At 32.1% G+C, this 22357-nt stretch overlaps 3 protein-coding genes across 6 annotated transcripts; all 3 read right to left on the reverse strand.

Moving 5' to 3' along the window:
* Positions 1-992: 992 nt before the first annotated feature.
* LOC114176737 (leucine-rich repeat receptor protein kinase HPCA1-like) lies at positions 993-6823 on the reverse strand. The gene is made up of 19 exons (XM_028061871.2): positions 6536-6823; positions 6213-6330; positions 6059-6130; positions 5869-5943; positions 5700-5771; positions 5399-5560; positions 5221-5295; positions 4740-4811; positions 4585-4656; positions 4418-4486; positions 4215-4289; positions 4043-4114; positions 3786-3920; positions 3203-3690; positions 2951-3109; positions 2726-2862; positions 2400-2619; positions 1985-2220; positions 993-1901 (listed from the first exon to the last, which is right to left on the reverse strand). Exons 1-19 carry the CDS (start codon positions 6615-6617, stop codon positions 1419-1421), a joined length of 2874 nt encoding a protein of 957 aa, XP_027917672.1. The 5' UTR covers positions 6618-6823; the 3' UTR covers positions 993-1418.
* A 3381-nt stretch (positions 6824-10204) lies between these two features.
* On the reverse strand, positions 10205-15007 carry LOC114177855 (glutathione S-transferase zeta class-like). Of its 2 annotated transcripts, none has more exons than XM_028063434.2 (11): positions 14933-15007; positions 14742-14823; positions 14612-14656; positions 14416-14501; positions 14274-14345; positions 14136-14189; positions 13905-13980; positions 12535-12596; positions 11181-11240; positions 10560-10680; positions 10205-10404 (listed from the first exon to the last, which is right to left on the reverse strand). In XM_028063434.2, exons 1-10 carry the CDS (start codon positions 14933-14935, stop codon positions 10582-10584), a joined length of 639 nt encoding a protein of 212 aa, XP_027919235.1. In that variant the 5' UTR covers positions 14936-15007; the 3' UTR covers positions 10205-10404; positions 10560-10581. The 2 variants fall into 2 exon arrangements, with proteins under 2 accessions (XP_027919235.1, XP_027919234.1); XM_028063433.2 differs by having other exon boundaries at positions 14742-14826.
* A 1941-nt stretch (positions 15008-16948) lies between these two features.
* Positions 16949-22305, reverse strand: LOC114177856 (glutathione S-transferase zeta class-like). 3 transcript variants are annotated; one of them, XR_003603233.2, is made up of 12 exons: positions 22154-22305; positions 21966-22068; positions 21835-21891; positions 21674-21759; positions 21510-21581; positions 21318-21371; positions 21099-21174; positions 20344-20405; positions 18723-18782; positions 18588-18610; positions 17730-17850; positions 16949-17176 (listed from the first exon to the last, which is right to left on the reverse strand). XR_003603233.2 is itself a non-coding variant. In XM_028063437.2 (11 exons), the coding sequence occupies exons 1-10, from the start codon at positions 22217-22219 to the stop codon at positions 17752-17754; spliced, it is 735 nt and encodes a 244-aa protein (XP_027919238.1). In that variant the 5' UTR covers positions 22220-22304; the 3' UTR covers positions 16949-17176; positions 17730-17751. The 3 variants fall into 3 exon arrangements, 1 of the variants encoding a protein (XP_027919238.1); XR_003603232.2 differs by having other exon boundaries at positions 18557-18610; XM_028063437.2 differs by lacking the exon at positions 18588-18610 and having other exon boundaries at positions 22154-22304.
* Between the last annotated feature and the right edge of the window lie 52 nt (positions 22306-22357).

The following is a 22357-nucleotide window of genomic DNA, read 5'->3' on the forward strand; positions in this document are numbered from 1 at the left end:
AATATAAAAAATAATAATTAAAACATTATTATTTTAAGTTGTTATATATATATATATATATATATAAATAATTATTTGTTTATTTTTTAAACATTAACCGTTATTTGTATATGTTTTCTATAAAACTATTAGCAAAAACACAAACACTCTCGCGTACATGTGTATGCAAAAACACAAACACTCTTGCATAAAATAATTAATTTTTAAAATAATAATTAAGGGTTAAACTCAAATAACGAAATGTGGATACAAAAAATGATATCCTTTTTTATATATTGTTATAAATTCTACAGTTATTTTTTTTATTCATTAACAATTATTTTATCTTCTTTTCTCTATCTATTATACTTTAATTTTAATAAATATAAATTTACTTTATATATTAACCTAATAATATTATAATATTATTATCTATTAATATAATATCATATATATTTAAAATATATTTTTTAATTATAATTTTTAAAATAAAAATATCTTAAATTTATAAAATATATTTTTTTATGACATTGATTATAGACAATTTTTTATTGTAAATTGAGTTTAAAAATAATTATAAAATTTAAAAATTAAAAGTAAAATAATAAAATAAATTATATAAACGAAGATACAACTAATATGGAGTTGTTACACTAAAAACAATTACAAAGTGTCAATAATTATAAGGAACAAAAATTAATGTCCTTTAAAAGTGATAGATTATGTTTGATTTGAAGTGATAAGAGAAAAAAGAAAAAGAAAAAACAGTTTGTAAAGAGAAAGACTCTGGAGGCTAGTTGAAAAGAAAAGTATTTTTATTTTAAATTAATAAATCATTTTTTTCTCATTTTGTTTTTGCGCCAAATAAGAGTTTATTTTCGATTTTATCTCTTTTGGTTTTAAGAATGACATTAATTTTCTATAAGCATTTTATTTTATGATTGATTTTTTAATATTAAACAACCTTAATCCATTATTAATTTATCATTAAAACACTAATAAAAATGCTTACATAATAAAAAATATAAAAACTTCTGCACATTCAATAGCATTATTGAAGTGTCATAAAACAACAACAAAAACATTAAACCACACTAATAAAATATAATTCACTAGTTTTTATCTTTACTTGGATCATTTTGTGCAAAACGTCCACACCCCACACCAGTGCTTCACAATGAGCCAAATCCCATAGGATAACTATAAACACAGAATTATATTTCTTCCCTGCTTCACCTCTCTATCAACAATCTCTGTAAATTGCATAACCATTGGTTCACTTCTTTGCACTTCTGCCACATCGCCATTGGAGAAGAAATATAGCCAGTAAAATAATGCAGCTCAAGATGAAGATTCCTCACAAAAGAAGCAACATCTAGCAAACTAATATATAAACAAGTTTGGCTTGGACTTGAGGTACTTAAAATGTTGAACACCACTTAATTAGGGTCAACTTTTGTGTATGGAGACCCTGCACTTACATTATCAAAGGTGTCGTTGCTGTTATAAGGATGGCTGGAACTTCCTCTGCTTACTTCTTCATAGCTAGAAGAGATGGAGGGTGATTCCTCAGTAGGGTTTGCACCAGCTGACTTCAATATGTTCTCAATTTCTCTTACCACATCACTCATTTTAGGCCTTTCTTCACCTGACTCTTCAACACATTTCAGGGTCAAATTCACAAACTTGTCAAAACCTATCAGTGTTGTGGACGACACTCCCATGGCTGGATCAATAAATTCATGAAGACCGTATAAGCCTTTTGTCTTATCCACAGCATTCCTAATCTCTTTCACTATATACTTCCCTCGTTCCAATGGCTTTCTTGCAGATATCAGCTCCAGCATTAGCACTCCAAAGCTATACACGTCACTCTTCTCAGTCAATTGTTGAGACATATAATACTCTGGATCCAGGTAACCCTACATCACCAACCAAAAGTTCTCCATTCTCAGCATTGTTAGCATTAGAGTTTTATATATTTTCAGGAAGATACTATACTAACCAGTGTTCCTTTAACTTGGGTGGTAACATGATCCTTTTCTGCATCTACCATAGACTTGGAGAGACCAAAATCAGAAACTTTGGCATTTAGGCGGTTATCCAGCAAAATATTGTTTGATTTTATGTCCCTATGTATGATGGGAGGATTAACAAGTTCGTGAAGATAAGCAAGACCACGGGCAGTACCAAGGGCTATTTTTAGCCTTCTAATCCAATCTAGCTTAATCCCTGACTTCCCTGCATAATCAGTTACAGGAAAATTGAGTTACAAATCTAACACATGAGCAATTCCTTTAGCAGCAGGTATCGTATCAAAGATGTCATAGCAGAGAGAGGAATATGCAAGTTCAATAACACTGAGTGATGTAAAAAAAGAAATAAATTGAGAATCATTTGGTAACCATTTGCTCATATACCTGATAGAGCGTCCTTTAAACTACCATTTTTAAGATACTCATAAACCAGCATTTGCTCTCCTTGGTCAAAGCAGAAGCCCAAAAGGCTGACAAGATTCTTGTGGTGAACCCTTGATAGAAGTTCAATCTCCGCTTTAAACTCGAGCTTTCCCTGCATAGATTCTTTTTGAGCTCTTTTTATTGCTACCACGTTTCCATCGGGAAGGGTTCCCTTATAAACCTGTGTGTGGACTTTTACACATTACAAAGTTGGTTTATGTATTATAAGCACAGATGAACTTATGTCACAGTTGATTATACTACGATCACAGTAGTACATTCGGTACCTTCCCAAAACCCCCAGATCCAATGTCATTGACTTGAGAAAAACTTTTGGTGTACTTTTTAAGGTCTTCAAAAGAAAACATTCTTGCTTCTTTCAACTGAGGGACATCACTCTTGCTATCAACCGTATCCCAGCGTTCTGCACTCGTGAAATTTAAGCATGTTAGTTAAATCAATTCCATGTGAATGATTAGAATGCAGGAGATATAAGTATAGAGCTATATTACTAAAAGGATTGCTTTGTCCAATCGCTTTTTCGGCCCTTTTCTTCTGGCGGAAAGCATAAAGACCAGCTAAGAGTAATAACACTAGCAAGACCAAACCACCAACTGCAGCCCCAATTATGATTCCAATGTTTGAATGTTTACCCGATTCACTCAATCCTTCTACACAACAAGAAAGGTTGAGAAGAAGGTTATCTTAAAATGGAGCAATTACTACTACAATTTTATTCCAATCGTGTGTGAAATTGTTTTTACCATGGTTCCCAAAGTGTTCATATCCATCTGCAAGAAAAAAAAATGGTCCAAAATCCGGCTGTGGAGGCTTAAAAGTCTGGTTGCTTAGCATAAAACCAATTGTTGAAGTCCCAGTTCGATTGAAATAATCTAGTCCTGATGGGAAGACTTGTAAGCTCAATTTGAGATACCCAGTTGAATCAATACTTGGATGGCTCAACAAGACCGAATCCACAGGTACAAAATGTGACTTAAAAGACCGCATAAGAGAATCCTCAAGCATTGAGTAGTGTGTTATGTTATCCAAGTCCGAAAAGGAAGGTGACCTGAAAGCTAAGGTTCCTGTATATGGATATGCGCATTTACAGTTGGGACTCGAAGTCTGTTCGGAACTGCAGGCATCAGGTTCACAGTTATTTGGTTGTGTTGAATACGAGAAATTGGATTGAGAAGAGGAGCAATATGTCCCTCGTTCATTAGTTTCTTGGCAAACTGGGTTATCTTTGAGTCTGCAGGAAAAAAAGTTCAGAAAAATGGAACACCTTATAAAACTATTCGAATTACTAATCCTATGCAGTGACATACACAAAAGATGTCAGCTTACATTATCCTGACACCTGAAACTTCATTTTGCTTAATGTTGTCGATTGAATTTGTCTCCAAATCAATAAGTCGCAGCCGGCTGCTGTTGGAGGAGCCAACATCCAAGGTTCCATTTATCTTGTTGTCTTTTAGCACCCTGTGGTCAGATGTTAGGACATAATAAATATAGATTACTATTAGGAACTTTATTTAAAAAGATAAATTCACATATTTATAGAAACTTTCCCTAGTCAAGATGCTGAAGATAGGTGTACTTACACAGTCTGTAAATTGACAAGTTCAAACAAAGAAGAGGGAACCTGTCCTTGAAGTTGTGTTCGCTCCATCTCTCTGCCATGAAAAACAAGGACTAACTGTGTAACCGGATTTCATTCACGAAAGTAGAGAGAGGGTGGTGAAAGGTCAAAGAAGTGCACAATGAAAGACTTACAATGTTACTAAGGACTTGAGAGTAGAAAACCATTCTGGAAAATCCAATGGTTTAAAACTATTGTTGCTCATGTCCCTTCAAAATAGATTAAAGAGGTTACTCACTCACCATTACAAGGTAGAATAACTTTGAGTAAACATAGGATACGGAATGATAGTAACAACTACAATACAACTATCATAACTAAATGCTTTGAAATTTACAGGTAGTTGAGGGCATTCATTCCAGTAAGGTCTGGCAGGGAGCCTGAAAGTTTATTGTTGGACAAGTACCTGAAATGCATAAATCAAAGCCAAAAAAGTTCACTTTTCAAGTAAAAGTGTGGGTGCAGGGAAAGGAAATGTTTCACATGTTCTTCATGTTTGCTTACAGATCTCGAACATTTGTAAGATTGTTGATGTTTGAAGGCACAGGTCCATCCAATGAGTTACTATCTAAGCGCCTATTCACACAACAACAGTGTATTAATGCCAAAAGCAGAAAAAAAATTCATGAACTTGTTTGAGGAGTAATGTAGACACTTACACCACCTCCAGACTCTGAACTAGTCCAAGTGTAGCTGGAATTTTGCCTTCGAGTTTATTGCTTTCCAAAAGCCTGCCAAGAAGATTTTCAGGATCACAGGTGTATATTTTAACATATATGGGAGAAACAATGAAGATTTTTTGTGCACAAAATAAATCTAGATACTTCAGCATTGCAAGGAATCGAATATTAAAAATTCCCCGACAGATAAAACAGAAACGAATATGTTAATTCAACCCTTTGTAGCAACCATAATTTGAATTCTCTATTGGATTTTACTGTATTGTTCCTCTGCTGTGCTGTGTCTTTAAGATACACCGAAGAACACTGATTTTGAAGTTTTAAAATCTATTAAAAGGATTTTTAGAATATCAACATAGTATATTTTGAATGTTCAGCAGTTCAATGCAGGGTAATGTTACACGTGTTCAATTATCTGAATGGAGTCTACATGAAGAAAAAATGTAAGAACTGTTCTTACAAATGAATGAGAGCCATTTCCGGGCTAAAAAGTCCAGGAGGGATGGTGCCTGAGAGATTATTCTTCCCAAGATGACTGTATAAAATGGAGATGTGTTAATGTTTTTAGTATGTACAACGAAAAACGTGTTAGAAAAAATTGACAAGCCAAGTACTACAGAATAAGAGATTTGACATACAAATGTTTGGCATGGTGTAACTTATCAAGACCAAATGGGTCATCACCAGATACCGGGATGCTCCCTTCAAGTTGATTGTCTGCTAAATCTAACCAATAAAGCTTTGATAGATTACCTATAGAATTCGGAATCACTCCACTAAAGCCATTGGAATTTAAAGACCTGCAATTCGAAGTCTATGATTTAGACTAGGATCCAAGATCTTCTATTATAATGCCAAAACTAAAAACACAAACGAACATGAATGATGAAACCATCATTCAGTGAATTTTGCAGCAATTAATGAATTAAAAGGCATTACAAAAACAGGAGCTCCTGCATATTTCCTATGCTGTCTGGAATAGGACCACTGAAGCTGCAGCTAACGAGAATTCTGTTGACAAACGAATAAGAAAAATTTGTTGTTAGAATTGTTTTCATCAAAAACCACTTAAAACGAGTTACTACTTTAGCAATCAATTCTGCATTACAAGGTTGTCAGCTTCCTCAAATCCCCGATGGATTGTGGAAGTGGTCCAGTCATGTCCTTGTTGTAAGATAGATCCCTGTAGAGAAAAATCACTAGTTTAAGCAGAAAAAGAAGAATCAAGAACCGAAAAATAGATCAAATCATAAAATCGCGAGCTTAATAGTTTAACTGAGATGCATTAAAATACTTACAAAATCTCCAATTCAGACAGTGATCCAATATCTCCAGAAAGCTGACCACCCAAACCAGTACTTGCTAGTGTTCTGAAATAAATAAAATGAATCTCTCAAAAACACACTTAGGATAAGCGAAAAACAATTAAACATATTCAGTAACAGACGCTACATTGATGTAACACGTGTATTCTTGCACTTGATTCCTTCCCAATCATCACAAGGATCTGAACCCTCCCACTCTGGAGGGGTGTTCTTCCAGGTACTCGTAAGAGACTTTAGTGTGCTAACTGCAAAAAAGTTACACAAAGAATACAATTCAGTAACTGAAATCTTGTGTACATAATTGTCTAACTTTTGATTGCTCTGAAGATGTCCAGAAGAAATAATTGGTCCTGACAAACTTTTTCTAAAGCTTGCAATGTAAGAAAGATGGTATTCGCAGGTGAAGAAAAGGATCAAATACACAGTATATAACTAGAAAACTGAACTTACAATCCACATCATTTGTTTCTCCTTTTGCAACCAACACATAATTCAAAACAATCAGCAGAACTACTAATATTCTTTCCCACATTATCAACTTCAATGGATCTCAAAACCTCACCACTGATAACTATGTGATTACTGAAACCCTTTCTCATCCACCTTCCGTCCAAATTTATTCACTATACATTAATTATACAATCCAAAGTCAACAATGAACTAAAAGAGAAGCAGTCAATAAAGGTTGTTCTAGGGTAAAGGCTTTAAAGTTCTTCCTTTTCATGTTCTGTCACATATAGTCCCTCGTATATGTATTTTCCTTTTCAGGAACCTCCTGACAAAAATATCTTGACACTTTTTTACTATGATCTTGTGTTACATTATTTTTTCTTCACTGTCTTCAATTACTCAACAACCTTTTTTCGAATTTAGATTCTCTGTCATGTTTCTCACCGGGGAGATACAACACTAACTAAATCTGAGCTCAACCGCATAAGGTATTGACACCATTCTCAACCCAAAAACTTAAGATAATGGGTTTATAGGTATTTATTCTTATATAGTGCTCTACTTTCTCATTTCCATTTCTAGTATAGAATTTGGACTATTTTTTTTCAAAAAAAAGTGGATTTTTTATTTATGAAAAACCATATATTGAAAGAGACAGTAATCTAACACGTACATGGATATGTAGACTTAGTAAGAGTGGGAGATATTGGAGAGATAGAAAGAAAGGTAATATGTTTGAAGGTTGATGAGAAGGAGTTAGAAGAAAAAGAAGATTATTGTATTGTTATCTAGAATAGGGTTGTGGCGTCACTGTCAGCGTAGGGAAGACTGCATTGAATTAGTGTCTCTTCAGCCACACTGGAAACAGGCACTGGTGTGGTGTGCAGTTGACGTAGTCATTCAAATCTCTCTTTCTTGTTTTGCTATGCTCACCATTCAATTCCTTCAACTTGTATCCCCACTCATTACCCACTTATATGCATTAAGCTAGATTTTTAAAATCTGTTCAATTCAACTATTCTATCTACCACTTTTCCAACTATTTCATTACAATACTCTATACAGATAACAGAGCCTTGTATTCCTGACTGAGAAAGGGGTAGAATTGAATGTTTCAGCTACAATCCAATCGCTACCATTTTGGAGGACTACGTTGGTTTTGGTCTTCGCATGCTCGCAGACTTTAGTGTCGCTGTTAGGTTCACTTTTATTTAATATGAGATTTTATTACTAACATTGGCGTTTTGGAATAAGAGTCACACTGACTTTTCTTTTTCGGGTTCAAGATCCTTTTCAATTCACTTACCATGCACACTTTTTCTTAACTACTCATGTAAATTTCACTTTCTGATATATAAACTCATCAAAAACTTAAAAATGAAATTTTATTAATCGAAATAAATTATTTTATTCAATTTAATATCTTATCTTAAGAATATATACTTGTACTTTTTTATTTTGTAGTCTTTATATGATAGTATTTCAACTGATAATTTTTTTAATTTAATAAAATAGTTTTCAATAAAGAAAAATCGATGAGTTTTGACTATGATGTCTATCAAACTTTTCTTATTTTACCTATGCAAATTTTAATCACATTGTTTCTTTACAAATGTGACGATTTTAGTTTTAGTTTTTTTTTTCATTCTTTAGATAATTGACATTATTATATATATATATATATATATATATATATATATTATTAATTTATTATTATCTTTTCTAATATTTCAAGTTTTATTTAATAAATTTAAAGAATATAAATATTTGATTTATATCGTGTAGATAGGTGAAAATATCAAATATTTAAAAATATTATTAATAGAATTAGTAAAGATGATCGAATATTAAAAGAATATATCAACAAAATCAATTATCTACCTAAGTTAGTTCTTCAATTACAAATCACAATATTTGAAGAATATTTCAAAAATATAGAATCTCCAAATATTAATATATATATATATATATATATATATATATATATATATATATATATATTTAGGATATTCAATTATAAAATTAAGTACAAATTGAGAGATCTACTCCAATAAAAATCTATAAATTATAAAATTAAGTACAAATTGAGAGATCTACTCCAATAAAAATCTATAAATAAGAGGCTTGACAAGAATAAAAAACAAAAGTTAAAAGTTAATTATTGATGGTCCAATAACTTAAAAAAATGTATTAGATATATATAATTTATTTTATAATTACAGTTAAATTTTATAATATTTTTTATTATATCGGTAACAATGATAAAATATATAAATTTTAAATATATTATTTTGAATGTCATTAGCACCTGATAACTTGTCTTTAAGGAAATATATAGTTTTACTATTTTAGAATACACTATTAATTTATTCATCCCAACATTTACTTAAAATTAATTTAATAAAATTTGTGATATTAAATCTGCATAAACAGTTATTGTTTTTATTTTAAAAATAGAACGGCTGCATTTCGATGCCATATTAATTTTAAAAAATATTGAATATTTATATTTAAACTTTCCTATATATTAAGGACACTAATTGTGAGATAGTAAAAAAATATTAAATATTTCTTAAAAAAATAATAATTTAATTATGAAAATGCACGATTTAACGATAATTGAACAAGTCTCGTTCAAATCTAACATCCACCACAAAAAACTTTATCCAGACTTTTTCAACTCATTAACCTTTACCAAGACTTACTTTGAGTCAATATCTTTTAGTCACACATTTCAGTTGTCAATCTCAGTTTTCTAGTACATCAGAATACTTTCTTAAGAGAATGACAAGTAAGAAATATAAATTTAAATAATATAATTATATATTAGTTATGAAGATTACAAATAATTCAGTGAATTCATAAAATTTATGTACATTTTTTAAAATTTTAATAATCTATCTGTGATTGTATGATTTAAATTATTGTTCAATCTTGTTTCTTTTATAATAATAATAATAATAAAGTATTTTCACATAAACATTATCAATGCTAATGAAAATAAATGAGTAGCAGAGCAGTGTTATTTTTTTTATAAGGTTTTGTTCATGTTTCCGTCTCAATTGGATTTTTAGATTTGAAGTCGTTTTAATTGAGTTTTTTTTATTTTTTAAATATGTATTAAATAAGTCATTTTCGTTATGTAGTGTCAAACAACATCAACATAGGTGTCATATCATGTGTTAGCTGTGTTTTTTTTCTTTTTTTCTAAATTTATATTTTTTTATAGAATAAAAAGAAATATATATATATATATATATATATATATATATATATATATATATATATATATATATATATATATATATATATACTCTTCTAATATGTTTGTGACTTTAAATGCATAGTCCACATGACTAATTTAGTATGGGAAAATAAACATATACCAAAAAGCAGACCCATGTAAATTTTTTAATCTTAAATCCTAGAAAAAAAATGTTTTATTAGTTTTCATTAACATGAGAAATAAACTTTTGAGAAATTTTTGTACTCAGAATTTGAGTCTCAAATTTTTAACTTTAATGAAAGAGACCTTCAAAGTTTATAAAATTTCTACAATCTCCATTATTTTACTCTAAATTTGCATACTCCATTAATCACGCATCGACCATGATAGAAGGTCCAAAATGCAGTCAAGTCAATAAACCATCAAAGAAACAAAGCAGCGAATAGTAGGAACAGGTAGATCGTTAAGAATTATGTAATCTCAGTAAACTAGCAGCAGCGAGATGAAAGCTATAATCACAAGGATTTTTAACCATACAAAATAAATCACTTTCATCCACTCTCCATCATATTGTATCTAACAACTCTATTGCAAGAGTAACTAGTGACGCTGAATCAATTGCTGCTTCTGCAATATTTCCAACCTAATACCAGATATTTCTCTGATCAATGATTGGTGTTTAAAGTCATTAAAACCAAATAAAACTTGTATAATATAATGTATAATATGCCCTGTTATCTTCATCACAGAACTAAGCCAAATATGGCTATGAAAAATTGCATAGTTCTGGTCACTTACCACTCCCAAATTATTGGTTCAACTAATGAACTGCATCTGGCTGGTTCTCTGGCAAAGCCTCCCGAAATGCTGGGATTTCATTATATGCCTCATGTAATCTTGATAGAGTAGGGAATTCCTTCTGTTTGAACAAGAAAAGGAATAAAGATATATGAATCCAGACAGTTATATGAACTAAGATTTTGTATCATGAAAATACCATATGTATGTATGGAAAACGATAAAATATGAAAATATTTTACACAATGAGTTTCGTCTTGATAAAGTGTAAGTTTGAAAAATCTAACAGTATCAACTGAGGATTTAATCAGTATGGAGTAACAGTATAATACTTTTTTACACTCGTCCAATTATGGGCTGTTATCTGTGGTAAGATTATAGTTATGAACAACAGAGAAATCTTACTACTAGAGAACCATATTAAGTTTGGGAATATCACTGGCATAACTTGGAGGACGTTGAAGGGTGAGTATTAAAAAATGAAGGCAGAGAAGATCACATCACACACTTTTATCAATGAAGCTATCGTAATGATACCAAAGTAACTCAATTAAAACATCTTTTTATCACACTCTATTCCGCACCAAAATGGTAGAGGCCGAATCATGGACAGAATAATACCATGTCAACGTTGAATCTCTGGATTGCTGTATCTAACTGAGGTGCTAAAAACAAATCTGCCTGCAAACCATAATCATTTCTCTGTTATATTATAAATAGAGATGTGGAACATGCAACTGAAAAGTATACTCTGACAAAGATACAGAACAAGACAGAAAAAAGGAAGAAGCAGTGCATGCCGATTGATTTTCTTTATCCTTTCTCATTCTCTCTAGCTTCTCATCTTGTATAAAAATCTGATTTCATATCTCATCTTCTTCAAGATCGGATCATAACTTATGGATAGTTGTGAGATAGGGAGCAAATCCACCCAATTAGATTTGGAAACAGAGTAAGATAATTTTTGCTCTAAAATCCCTATGATTTCCACATTCTTCCTTAGTTGTGTAATTGAGAACTTTGATTATTCTCAACTAACCTTTAAATTGTTTGTAATTTGTGTTTTTGTTATTTTGGAATTAAAGGCTTCTGGGTGCAAAGGTTTTTCGAGACCTTGTTCTTGATCCTTTCGTGGATTTCAATTCAGTTCAAGGTAACACGGGAGTTATTACTTAGTTTTGTTTTAATTGGATGTGTAAATGTTGATATACATTGAAGATGTGTTGTTGATATTAATGAAAGTTGTATTTTTGGATGTTAGCTTCATAATGGCTTTTAAATCACCTAAACAGCAGGTCAAAAACTGTTTGTGAGTAAAGGTCAAGCTATCAGATTTAGTTGAAGTTGTTATAACTTTTTAACTTTTAAATAAGTAAATGTTATTTTTTACAACTTGAAGACTTCATATTCTCTTAGCTTTCTTATAAGTCATATTTAAGTTTGTTTGGATGAGTAGAACTTAGTATAAATTGCTATCTTTAACTATTATCGTGGAATGATTTATGTTTTATGAATTGTTTGTGTTTTGTTGGGATACCCTGCTGTGATTGTATTGGATAAGCAGGGGATGATGCAGGTATTGATGGAAACTCTGAGCATTATTAAGGTAGTTATGCATCAACATTAGCACACACATACGTATATTGGCTTATGTATTTTTTTTTTCAGCGGAATATTGGCTTATGTATTAAGTTGTTTTACAAAACCTTTGTTGGTAAAAGCTTAAACTATGTTGGATTTATTATCAGATTAGTGGATTTTTTTTTTGTGTCTTTTGAGTTAAGTTTTTAAGGGTGTAACATTGTCATTTTCAGAAATTTGTGCTGACTTTTTAGTTAAAAATGTGCTCCAAAGCATAAGTAGAAATGTTACATTACAGCAGGTGGGCATGCAAAGCAAGTGAAGATTTTTATTTTTTAGGTTATCGGACCTTGGAAAAGAAGAAAAGTTATGATATTAAACTCCATTAACATACCAGGAAAATTTCATCTCCAGTTGCATATCTTCCTGCATGGTCTTTCAACAGTTTTTCAAGTGCTGAAACACATGTACAATAGCATTTCAGTATTTAATTAATCCTAATCCACAACACTCCATTAAATGGCTCAAAATATTGCATTTTTTTGTGTTAAATTTCGTATTAGCCAAAGGGTGATATATACTTGTATACACACACAGAGAGCAGGACCCTAGAAGTTTAAAAGGCATAATTTGGAGCATTGCCCCAACCCTTCACCCTTCACCGAAAAAATAAAATGCAAATGTACAACAAGACCCCAAATCAAACTAGTGGTGATATTATCTCTACAAAGAGATAAGCTAAGTAACAACCTCAGCCATTATTCTTGGATAACAAGCTAGCTTGTAAAGTAAACAGAGTTACACAGCTGGAAAAACAGGAACAAAACAATCTTATATGTTCTTATCCTCTTAATTGGAATTTCATTCTTGTATATTGAGCTGAGTTTTAGTTACTGTAGTTAGTTTTTTGTCAATAACAGGAACAAAACAATCTTATGTGTTCTTATCCTCTTAATTGGAATTTCATTCTTGTATATTGAGCTGAGTTTTAGTTACTGTAGTTAGTTTTTTGTCAATAAGCGTTAGCTTAAATAATTTTCAGTCTCTAATATATGATTGATCTTTGGTTTGAACACTCAATAGATTTTTCTTTCAAATTGGATATGTGGTAAAGTAAACATTTTGATTTCAGTTCTTAAATGAACTATTTAATTTTTATTTCATTTTTTGCTTTAAGTTTCTAAAATAATTTTATTTTTTTCTTTCAGTTTCTCAAAATGATTTTTATCATAACAATAGATATTTTTGCATCATATGGTGATGTATAATATAGGGAATGGAAGAGACTTGTTCACTCAAAATGATGAGACACATGGATAAATTTAACTATAACTAATAGAACTGATACAGATAATATAAAAGACTTAAACCACAATGGTTAATTTATTAAGTACCCAATTTAAATGAAATTGTTATTGATAGAAGGGATTGAATAATCTGAAAGCATAGTGAAAGGATCTCAACTTATTTCATATGACTAGAGAAACTGAGAAATGAATTCTGCATTCATAATTGAAAGCAATGGTGCAATGGTTCCTTAGATAGATAATGAACTTGGCATAATACTTGACAGAGTAAATGAACTCAGAAATCCAAACTTTAAGAATACGGACAGAATGTCTTACAGTTGAAATGTTGGAATTAACTAACACAGGGAAGAACTTTTCCCTTAAGTTTTGAGCAGGCAACTTAATGAAACTGACACGAAAAACCTTTTCCAATTAAACTGTAAAGTGATGGTGAACAAGTTAGAGAAAACCTCACCCATAAAGCCTTTTCCTATTACACGTTGGGTCCAAGGAAGTTTTTCATCAGGGCCGATTTTTTCCCCTATATACTTCTGCAAATACAAAAGGACCAAAATAAATAATACATGATATACACCCTTGCGTCGTGATAAAGTTGCTTCAAGAAAAGAAATAAACGAACAATAATGTGTAACATCTAGATACGCTTAACTGATCAATAAAAAAGAAAAAAGCACTTAAAATGTACCACAACAGTATAGTTTTGAAAAGGTTGTATGGACGAGGAAACAATGGTGACAGCCTGTGAATGTGGATGAAAGTATTAGAAGAGATGGCATGTGATATAGAATTCAAAGTTGAAACGAATCAAGTAATAATATTGTACCTGGAAATTGATTGCTCTTTTGAGAATGTCATGAGGCAGCAAAGGAGGGTGAGGATACTTATCTTCCAAGTACTGCATGTGAAAAATAAAAATGAGACAATGGAAAAGAAATGAGGAATCACTCACTCCGTCACTCACTTACCATAATAATGGCAAAGGAGTCAAAAATTACTGAATCGCCATCCACCAGCACAGGGACAAATCCAATAGGGTTGTGCTTGAGAAACTCTAAACACAGGTCAAAGGAAAAAGAAGAAGGTCACAAAGAGGGAACTGAATTTATCAGCACAACTCAACTTACAATTTTGGTAGAACAGAAAAGAAACAAACAAACAAACCGGGCTCGGAAAATGTGGTGACTGTTTGATAATCGTAAGGTAATCCTAAATAGAAGAAAAAAAATGGGAAGGTGAGACATTTGGAAGATAGGAAGTAAGAGAGTAAGAGGGTAGTGATGAGTGAGTTGACCTTTGATGTTGAGAGCAAATCGGACTCGGAAGGAACAGGAGCTTATCCAGTGTGAATACAGCTTCAGCTTATTCTCAGAGGCCTCCTCATCAAACATGAAATATGCACAAACAAAGAATAAAAGGGTAAAGAAAAAAAGAAAAGCAAGTTGGTGTGGTGGCTTAATGCCATAACATAGTTCCATACCCTACCATGTCAGTACCACCAATGAAGCTCAGTCGCAGGCTAAACCCTCCGCTGCTGTTAGTATTTCCGCACTACTAACCCTGTTTGACTTATTTGCATCAACTTGCACATGGAAATTATATACAATACTGTGATGTGACTAGTCAAGTCTCTTGTTTGTTTTTCATCGCACAAGTTCAAGTATTGACATCAGCAGTGACACATACAGGTTCATTTTGTGATTTTATAAGAATTCTTCTTGTAATAATCATTTTCAAGTTTGTTACGAGGAGAAAAAAAAAGTATCAAACATGCAACATTTGTAAAGTGGTACCGTTTTCAGTAAAGTATTTGATATGATTTGGATAAGTTTTATATACTCTTTAAGAACTACTATTATAATAGATTAAAGACTTCATCCGAAACGCTGAATTTGATTTATTGGTGATCAGATCGAAGGTTTTGTCGGACAAACCCTAAAGCTTAGACAAATTAAAACTTTTACTGACACGTGCATGAGTCTTGTTAGACTTCATCCATGTTTCATAAAATTCTAACACTATGGACAGATCGAAGGTTTTGTTTGACGCGATTAACCCAACAAATTGTACAAGACAAAGTGAGCTTGGAGCCTCGCGTGACAATAGTGGGGAACTTTGAAGAAAGACAAAATAGAGTTAAGATAGTGGTGTGCTAACATGGAGGTTTTGTAAAGTCGTCAGACGAGTTGCACTGATAAAATGAAAACTCCATGCTATTGATAAATCCACTGATAAATGAAAACTTCCTAAACTTTTGTAGATAGCGTTCGGCCTAAGTTTTTTTTTTTTTTTTTTTGTGGGGTAATGCAAACTTCAGTTTTCGCATTTCTTATATAAAAAAAATCTGATATAGAATGTTATAAATATTATGGACACTTCTTTACTTACATTTAAATGTTTACTTATTAGTGTTACTTTTTACTAATATTTAAATTTTACTTTAACAATATATATTTTTACTAAATGCTTTGTATAGTACCAAGATAAAACTTTTAATATAATTAGAGAAAATAGATACAATATATAAGTTTTCTGTCATTATTTTTTGAGATACGAATTTGATATCACTTTTCCTATCATACACACTGAAAAAACAAGAAGCTTCTAATCTGATAAAATAATTGTAGATGATGTCCTTAAAGAATGTTACTTTGTACAAAACATAGGTCAAGTTGTTGAATTTTTTATTTTTTTATTTTTTTTTAATTTACCCAAAGTTTTGTAACTGTAAAAAAAAACGTTACTAAACAGTTTCAATTACCTAAAAGCAATAACCAAATGATATAATGTTATTCCAATTCTAACCTGTTTCTCGGTTATGTTAAACAGATTAAAACACAACTAAGAAAGCATAAAAGATAGCAATTTCAAATGATGTATAGTTATAACATATTTGATGATATAGTCAATCATAGAAGATAAAAGAGATGTAGAGGATATGAAATTCACTCCTGCTATTAATCCCACAACAATAAAGTGTTCATTATTTTCAATGGAATGTCCTAATTAATACATTAAGTACCTGTATGTCACCTTCACGATCTAGGTACGTGACACTTACTTTAAATATGTATGATTTTCAAAGGAATGCACTGAACTTCAGATGCATAAAAGTAACATTTTTTAGAAGAAAAACGTTTTACAAATTTCAACCAACATTCTAAGAAAACGTAAAATGAAGACTTTTAATTTCTTCCAACCATGCACAATTGGAGTCAGTCTGACATAACTAATGAGAGAATAAAGGGAATGGCGAGGTTTATGGTTGGTGCAGTGACACATGTCATAAGCTTGTGTTCTCCATTCTCACATTCACATAATATGAAAATGACATCATTCTAATGCATGACTAGGACTTCACCCCATAAATCCACTTTTGACTGCGTAAGGGTTGAATAATATGTTGAACCTAATCTCCAGAACTTACAAAGTGAGTTTTAAAATTGGTTCATTGTTAAAAAACCATCATTCTCATAAGCTCAAACTTTTTTGAAACATTGATTTAACGTAAAACATGATCATTAAGATTTGGAACTAAAGATAATATAACACTTTACGGACATACAATATAACCCAAATCAAAATATCTCTTGAACTACACAGGATGTGTGATACAACAAGATGTGGTAACCTTATTACTGAGTATCTTTTTATACCTTAATAACAACAAATTCAACCGGATGACAAATCCCTGCTGCAACTTCCCCTATTAATATCAGATCAAATTTCCTGAGAACAATAAATTAAAATAGTTTGAAATTAAAAACTGCTACCCAAATAAAAGGAGGGACACCCAAAATTAGTATGATATAAAAGCCTTAATAATAATTTTTGTTTGAAGTACTCAATAATATTTTTTGAAATTGAACTTTGAATAAATTACAAAATTTTAGTTTAAGGCCAAAATAAATATTTATTAATCCTTCCAATATTTTTAAATTATCTTTTATTTGCTCAACGTATCTTTATCATGACAACCAATGTGCCACGTCAGTATAAGTGACAGAAGATACTTAATGTATATCATTCTTCAATACTCTAGATCATATGAATCGCTACTAATGAACTCCTGAATAGTAAAACCGATGGACATTAAAGAAGAGACTTAAATCAAAATGTTTAATCTATTAGGTATCCAAATCGAAAAATAAAAATAAAAATTAGGTTCTCCAAAAAAATCAGTCACATTGAAAATCTGGAATTTAATTAGGCCTAATATATACGGTTCAAATAATAAATGGAGGTTATAAAAGTTTTCTAAAGTTCGTTAGAGATTGATTACCGGTCCCAAATTATTGGTTGAATTAGTGTACTGCATCTGGCTGGTTCTCTGGTAGAGCCTCCTGGAATGCGGGGATCTCACTATATGTCTCATGCAATCTTGACAAAACAGGGAACTCGTTCTGCTTGGACAATAAAGAGCAAATAAGTTGTCACAATAAAAATATTCAACAAACAATAAAAAAATTTGCAAACAACAAACAAAAGTTGTAAATTTTAAAATTTATAATCGATATCATGTCAATAAAATGGGACCGTAGATGAAGAAGAAACAATTCAAAGAGAAGATGAGAACTTGGAAGGATAAGAATCACCTCAAGAAGTCACTATTAGGGACATGACCAAAGAAATAGAAGAGAAGTACATGGGAAGAATAACTAAAAGAAGAATGAAGGAACCAGAAGAAGAAATTAGGAAGTATAACATGATTTGTAATTTTTAGAAAAATGACGAAAACGTATTTTACAAGTTTCTAGAGAGTTCTAAACATTTATATAAATTTTTAGTAGTTTATAAAATATTCTAAGGTGGAACAAAGTGGAAAGATGCATGAACTCACCTAATCACATCATTAATGGGGAAGTTACCCAAATTCCTGAATTTAACCACATTAATGAGAAAATTATGCAAGTTCATGAACTTAACCACATCGACTTCCTCCTTAGATCACCATCATGCATATTCAGCCAAGTAAGATTCATTAGACTTGCATAGGTTTGCTTTGCTTCATTAACACTTTTACAAATGCTTCTTTAACCCTTCAACACTATAGAGTTTCCTCTCTACTCCTCATATATTGACTAGTTCTACCCAAATTTGAAGTCCTACAATTATCACATCCTCCAGATGCTTCAAGTACCAGTTTTAGTTTTATGAAATTGCCTGCAAGTATTGTAGCAACCAATGTGTAGTTAAAGTGAGAAATTCATGTATTTTTGAGAAATACTACTGTCAAACAGATCTGAACAAACAGAGACCAAAGACAGAATACTACCATTGGGATGTCGAATCTTTTAAATGCTGTATGTAACTGAGGTGCTAAAAATACGTCTGCCTGCAAATGGTAATCATCCTGTTAGATTATAATTTTTAAATAACTATGATGTGCAAGCAACATTATGCTAAAAACTATATTCCAAAAGAAGATAACAACTCGGTGCTTGTTTAAAATAGTTAATGCTGTTCATTTTCAAAGTGTTGTGATGATTGACTTTGAGTTTGGAGTTCAATCGCATTGTAATAATGATCCAACATATTAGAGCTAGAACTGTCAACATGGACCAAAGCTCGTGAGTCAATCCGGCTCACCCCGAATTCAAGCCAGGTTTGGGTAAGAAAATTGCAAATTTTAGTACGAACCGAAATCAAACCCAACCAACTAAGAAATCCGCTCACCAACATGTGACAAAAAAAAATTAAAGAACACCCTAAAGTGGCCCAACAACAGCACAACACAACTAAAAAAATGGGATGGGGGAAATATACATGGCAGGGGTCCGTTCTCCTCCCCAGCTCTTCTCTCCTTCAGCTCTTTTCTCTCAAAATCAAAATCTCTCACTTCACGGGTTATTTTCTCCCTCTACTCTAGGGTTATTGACTTTCCACCGCCTATTACTGCACCTACCACCTCCCGTCACTCCACTCTTCATTGCCTGATGTTGCTGAATTACATTATTCTTCCAGCTTATTTCATATCACTGCCAGCAACGCTGCACATCAAATTATTTATTATTTAATCTTTCACTGTTATTAGTTAAGTTAAGATTTCTTTTTATTGTAGATGAGAATAAAAAAGATGCTTCAGGATATGAATGTGTTTTGAATTTCTCCATTCAAGACTCTAACTCTGATGTTAAAGAAAGACAGGGGACATAAATCATTTGATGTTAGATAGCAATTTGTATTTTTATGATCTTGAATCGTATGAGTTTAAGTTTTAAGATGATTTAGATTTTATTTGGATGTTATTTAGAAGTATCGTTTAGTGTTTGTGTTTGGTATGCACGTTATTTTGATGTTTAGAAGTATCATTTGCAGGTATTTATATATACACACACATACATATGGCATGGCTGTTTTATATATATTAACATATGATGATTTATTTGTCACCGTTATTTTAAATATATTAACATATGATGATTGATTTGTCATGGTTATTCCAGTGATTTGGAATTTGGTTCCGATTTTCATATTAGAAAAAAAAAAGTAGATTGAAGAGAAAAACAACAAAACTAGAAAGTTGCAATTTTATTTTCTTTTAAATTGAGTGAGTCGCCAAACGGTGATGGGCTGGGAATGGCTCCTTTTTCTGAAGCTCACTGAAAAGTGAGTTGGCCCATTTAACCCGCTAAACTGTGATGATTTGGCAGAGCTCAGTTTTCAGAAGCTCACTCATAAGTGAACCATGTTGGTTTGGTCTACCAAGTGGCAAACACATGGTGGCTACCCATGTTGACAGTTCTAATCAGAGGATCAATGTGAAGATATTGCATTAGGCCACCGTCAGACACAGGAACTTCTGATATTGCTAGTTAAGGCTACTATATGGGAAGACGTCCTCTTTTCCATTTATTAATTTTCAAATGACTAAACTCCAATAAGTACCAACATACCAGGAAAACCTCATCTCCGGTTGCATATCTTCCTGCGTGGTCTTTCAATAGCTTTTCAAGTGCTGAAACACAGGTTTTATAAATAGCATTTGATTAAGATAAAAACAAACCAAAATCTGGAAAGACGTACATAAACAGGATATATCTTAACAACAAGGGGGGATAACAGTGAATATTTTCTTAAAAACTACACCAACTTAGGGATAATTTGGAACATTGGATAGGATACGTTATCACCAAAGATTTCCCTCTTCTTTTTTTGCCCAAATCATAACTGCAATTTAAAAAACAAATTGTTTATAAAATGCTGTAGTGCTAACTACTGGATTCTCAATTTCCCTGCTCCCGATTGACTGTCATTTTCAATTTGGTATAGTCAAATTCTGTATGTACTGCCTATAAATGAAAACCTTACAATATTTAAGAAAACACCAATTAGGATGGTAGGATCCACTGTATAGGAAGAAAATTTTAATTAACGGGGTCATCCCCCTTTTGAGTCGTTTAGATATAAGCTATATAATATAACACTGGGCTCTTAAGTTTCAAACAAATGAGATCTACAGAACTAAAATTGAGAAAATAAAACTGTTTTATGAATTATCTGTTATGTTATAGAGAGAAATAAGCTAGTATTTCATAGTAAATTGTTTAACTTCGAACAAATTCTTGACACTTCAAAATCTCTATTTTTGCGTCTACTTCCGTTCTTACTATCTATATAAAGCAGTGGCAGCAAGCTAATCAAACCTCACCTGTAAAGCCTCTTCTAATTACACTTTGGGCCCAACGAAGTTTTTCATCAGGGCCAACTTTCTCCCCGATGTAGTTCTGCAAAGATAAAAGTAAAATAACAATAAAACATATCACAGGCAATCCAGCACCCAGCTATGGCTGCTTGGTAAACAAAAATAAATAAGGCAACAATATGTTAAAAATAATCAGCAAACTAAAAAACTGAACGCATAACTTACCAGTAAACTCAAGTTCTGAAGAGGTTGTATTGTTGAGGAAACAACACTAGTAACCTGCGGATCAAAACATCAGAAGAGAATGCACGCATTAGGTTGCGAAACTCCCCACTTTCTCTTTCCTTCAATATTGAATAAAAAGGAATAACATTATTATCGTCAGTTTCATCTTGGAGGAATGGGATGTAAGTGTACCTGGAAATTGATTGTTCTCTTAGGAATATCACGAGGGAGCAGAGGATTGTGAGGATACTTATCTTCCAAATACTGCATGCATTAGAACAGAAAATGCGATAAAGAAAAACTAACAGCGAAGATGAGACATTAAAGATTTTGAAGTGAAAGAAAAGACAGAAGACCAAAATAATGGCGAGAGAATCATAAAGAACAGCGTGGCCGTCCACTAGAACGGGAACCCAACCAACAGGGTTGAGCTGCAGAAACTCTGGAAAAAGATGAAACTCCTTCGTTAATCGATGAATATCTTGAAATTAGAGAAATTTAGGGTTAGAAAACAAACCGGGGCTAAATTGTTCTCCCTTCAACAGATTGACGGGCTTGTAGTCGTATTTAAGGCCTGAATCGAATGCAACAAACAATGGCGAGTGAGTGAGTGAGAGATAGAGAGATAAAGGAAGGAAGTTGGAGTACCTTTGAGGTTGAGAGCGATTCGGACTCGGAAGGAACAAGAGCTCCTCCAATACGAATAGAGCGTGAGTTTGTTATCTTCTTCTTTAGCAACACTTGCGCTTGCCTGTTATTCAATTACAAACAAGTGTAACAGTGATCAGTGAGTAGCCATCAACATAGCAGATTAAGGCATCAGAGGCATTGCATACCATTGCTGATGCTTCCAACTTCAGACACCGACCAGAGTAGTGTTTTGCCCATTCTTCCAACTTCATTCCTTTAAACACTGTCAGCCATTTGATTTTCCTAATGCTTCAGATTTTGCCACATGTCCTCGCATTCTTCAATACGTCTTAAATACATTTTCCGTACTCATTTTCCTAGTGTTTGTTACGGATATTCACATATTGACA

Source organism: Vigna unguiculata, chromosome 3 (assembly GCF_037176805.1).
Source record: "Vigna unguiculata cultivar grain cowpea cultivar isolate G323 ecotype 2 chromosome 3, ASM3717680v1, whole genome shotgun sequence".
NCBI lineage: Eukaryota > Viridiplantae > Streptophyta > Magnoliopsida > Fabales > Fabaceae > Vigna > Vigna unguiculata.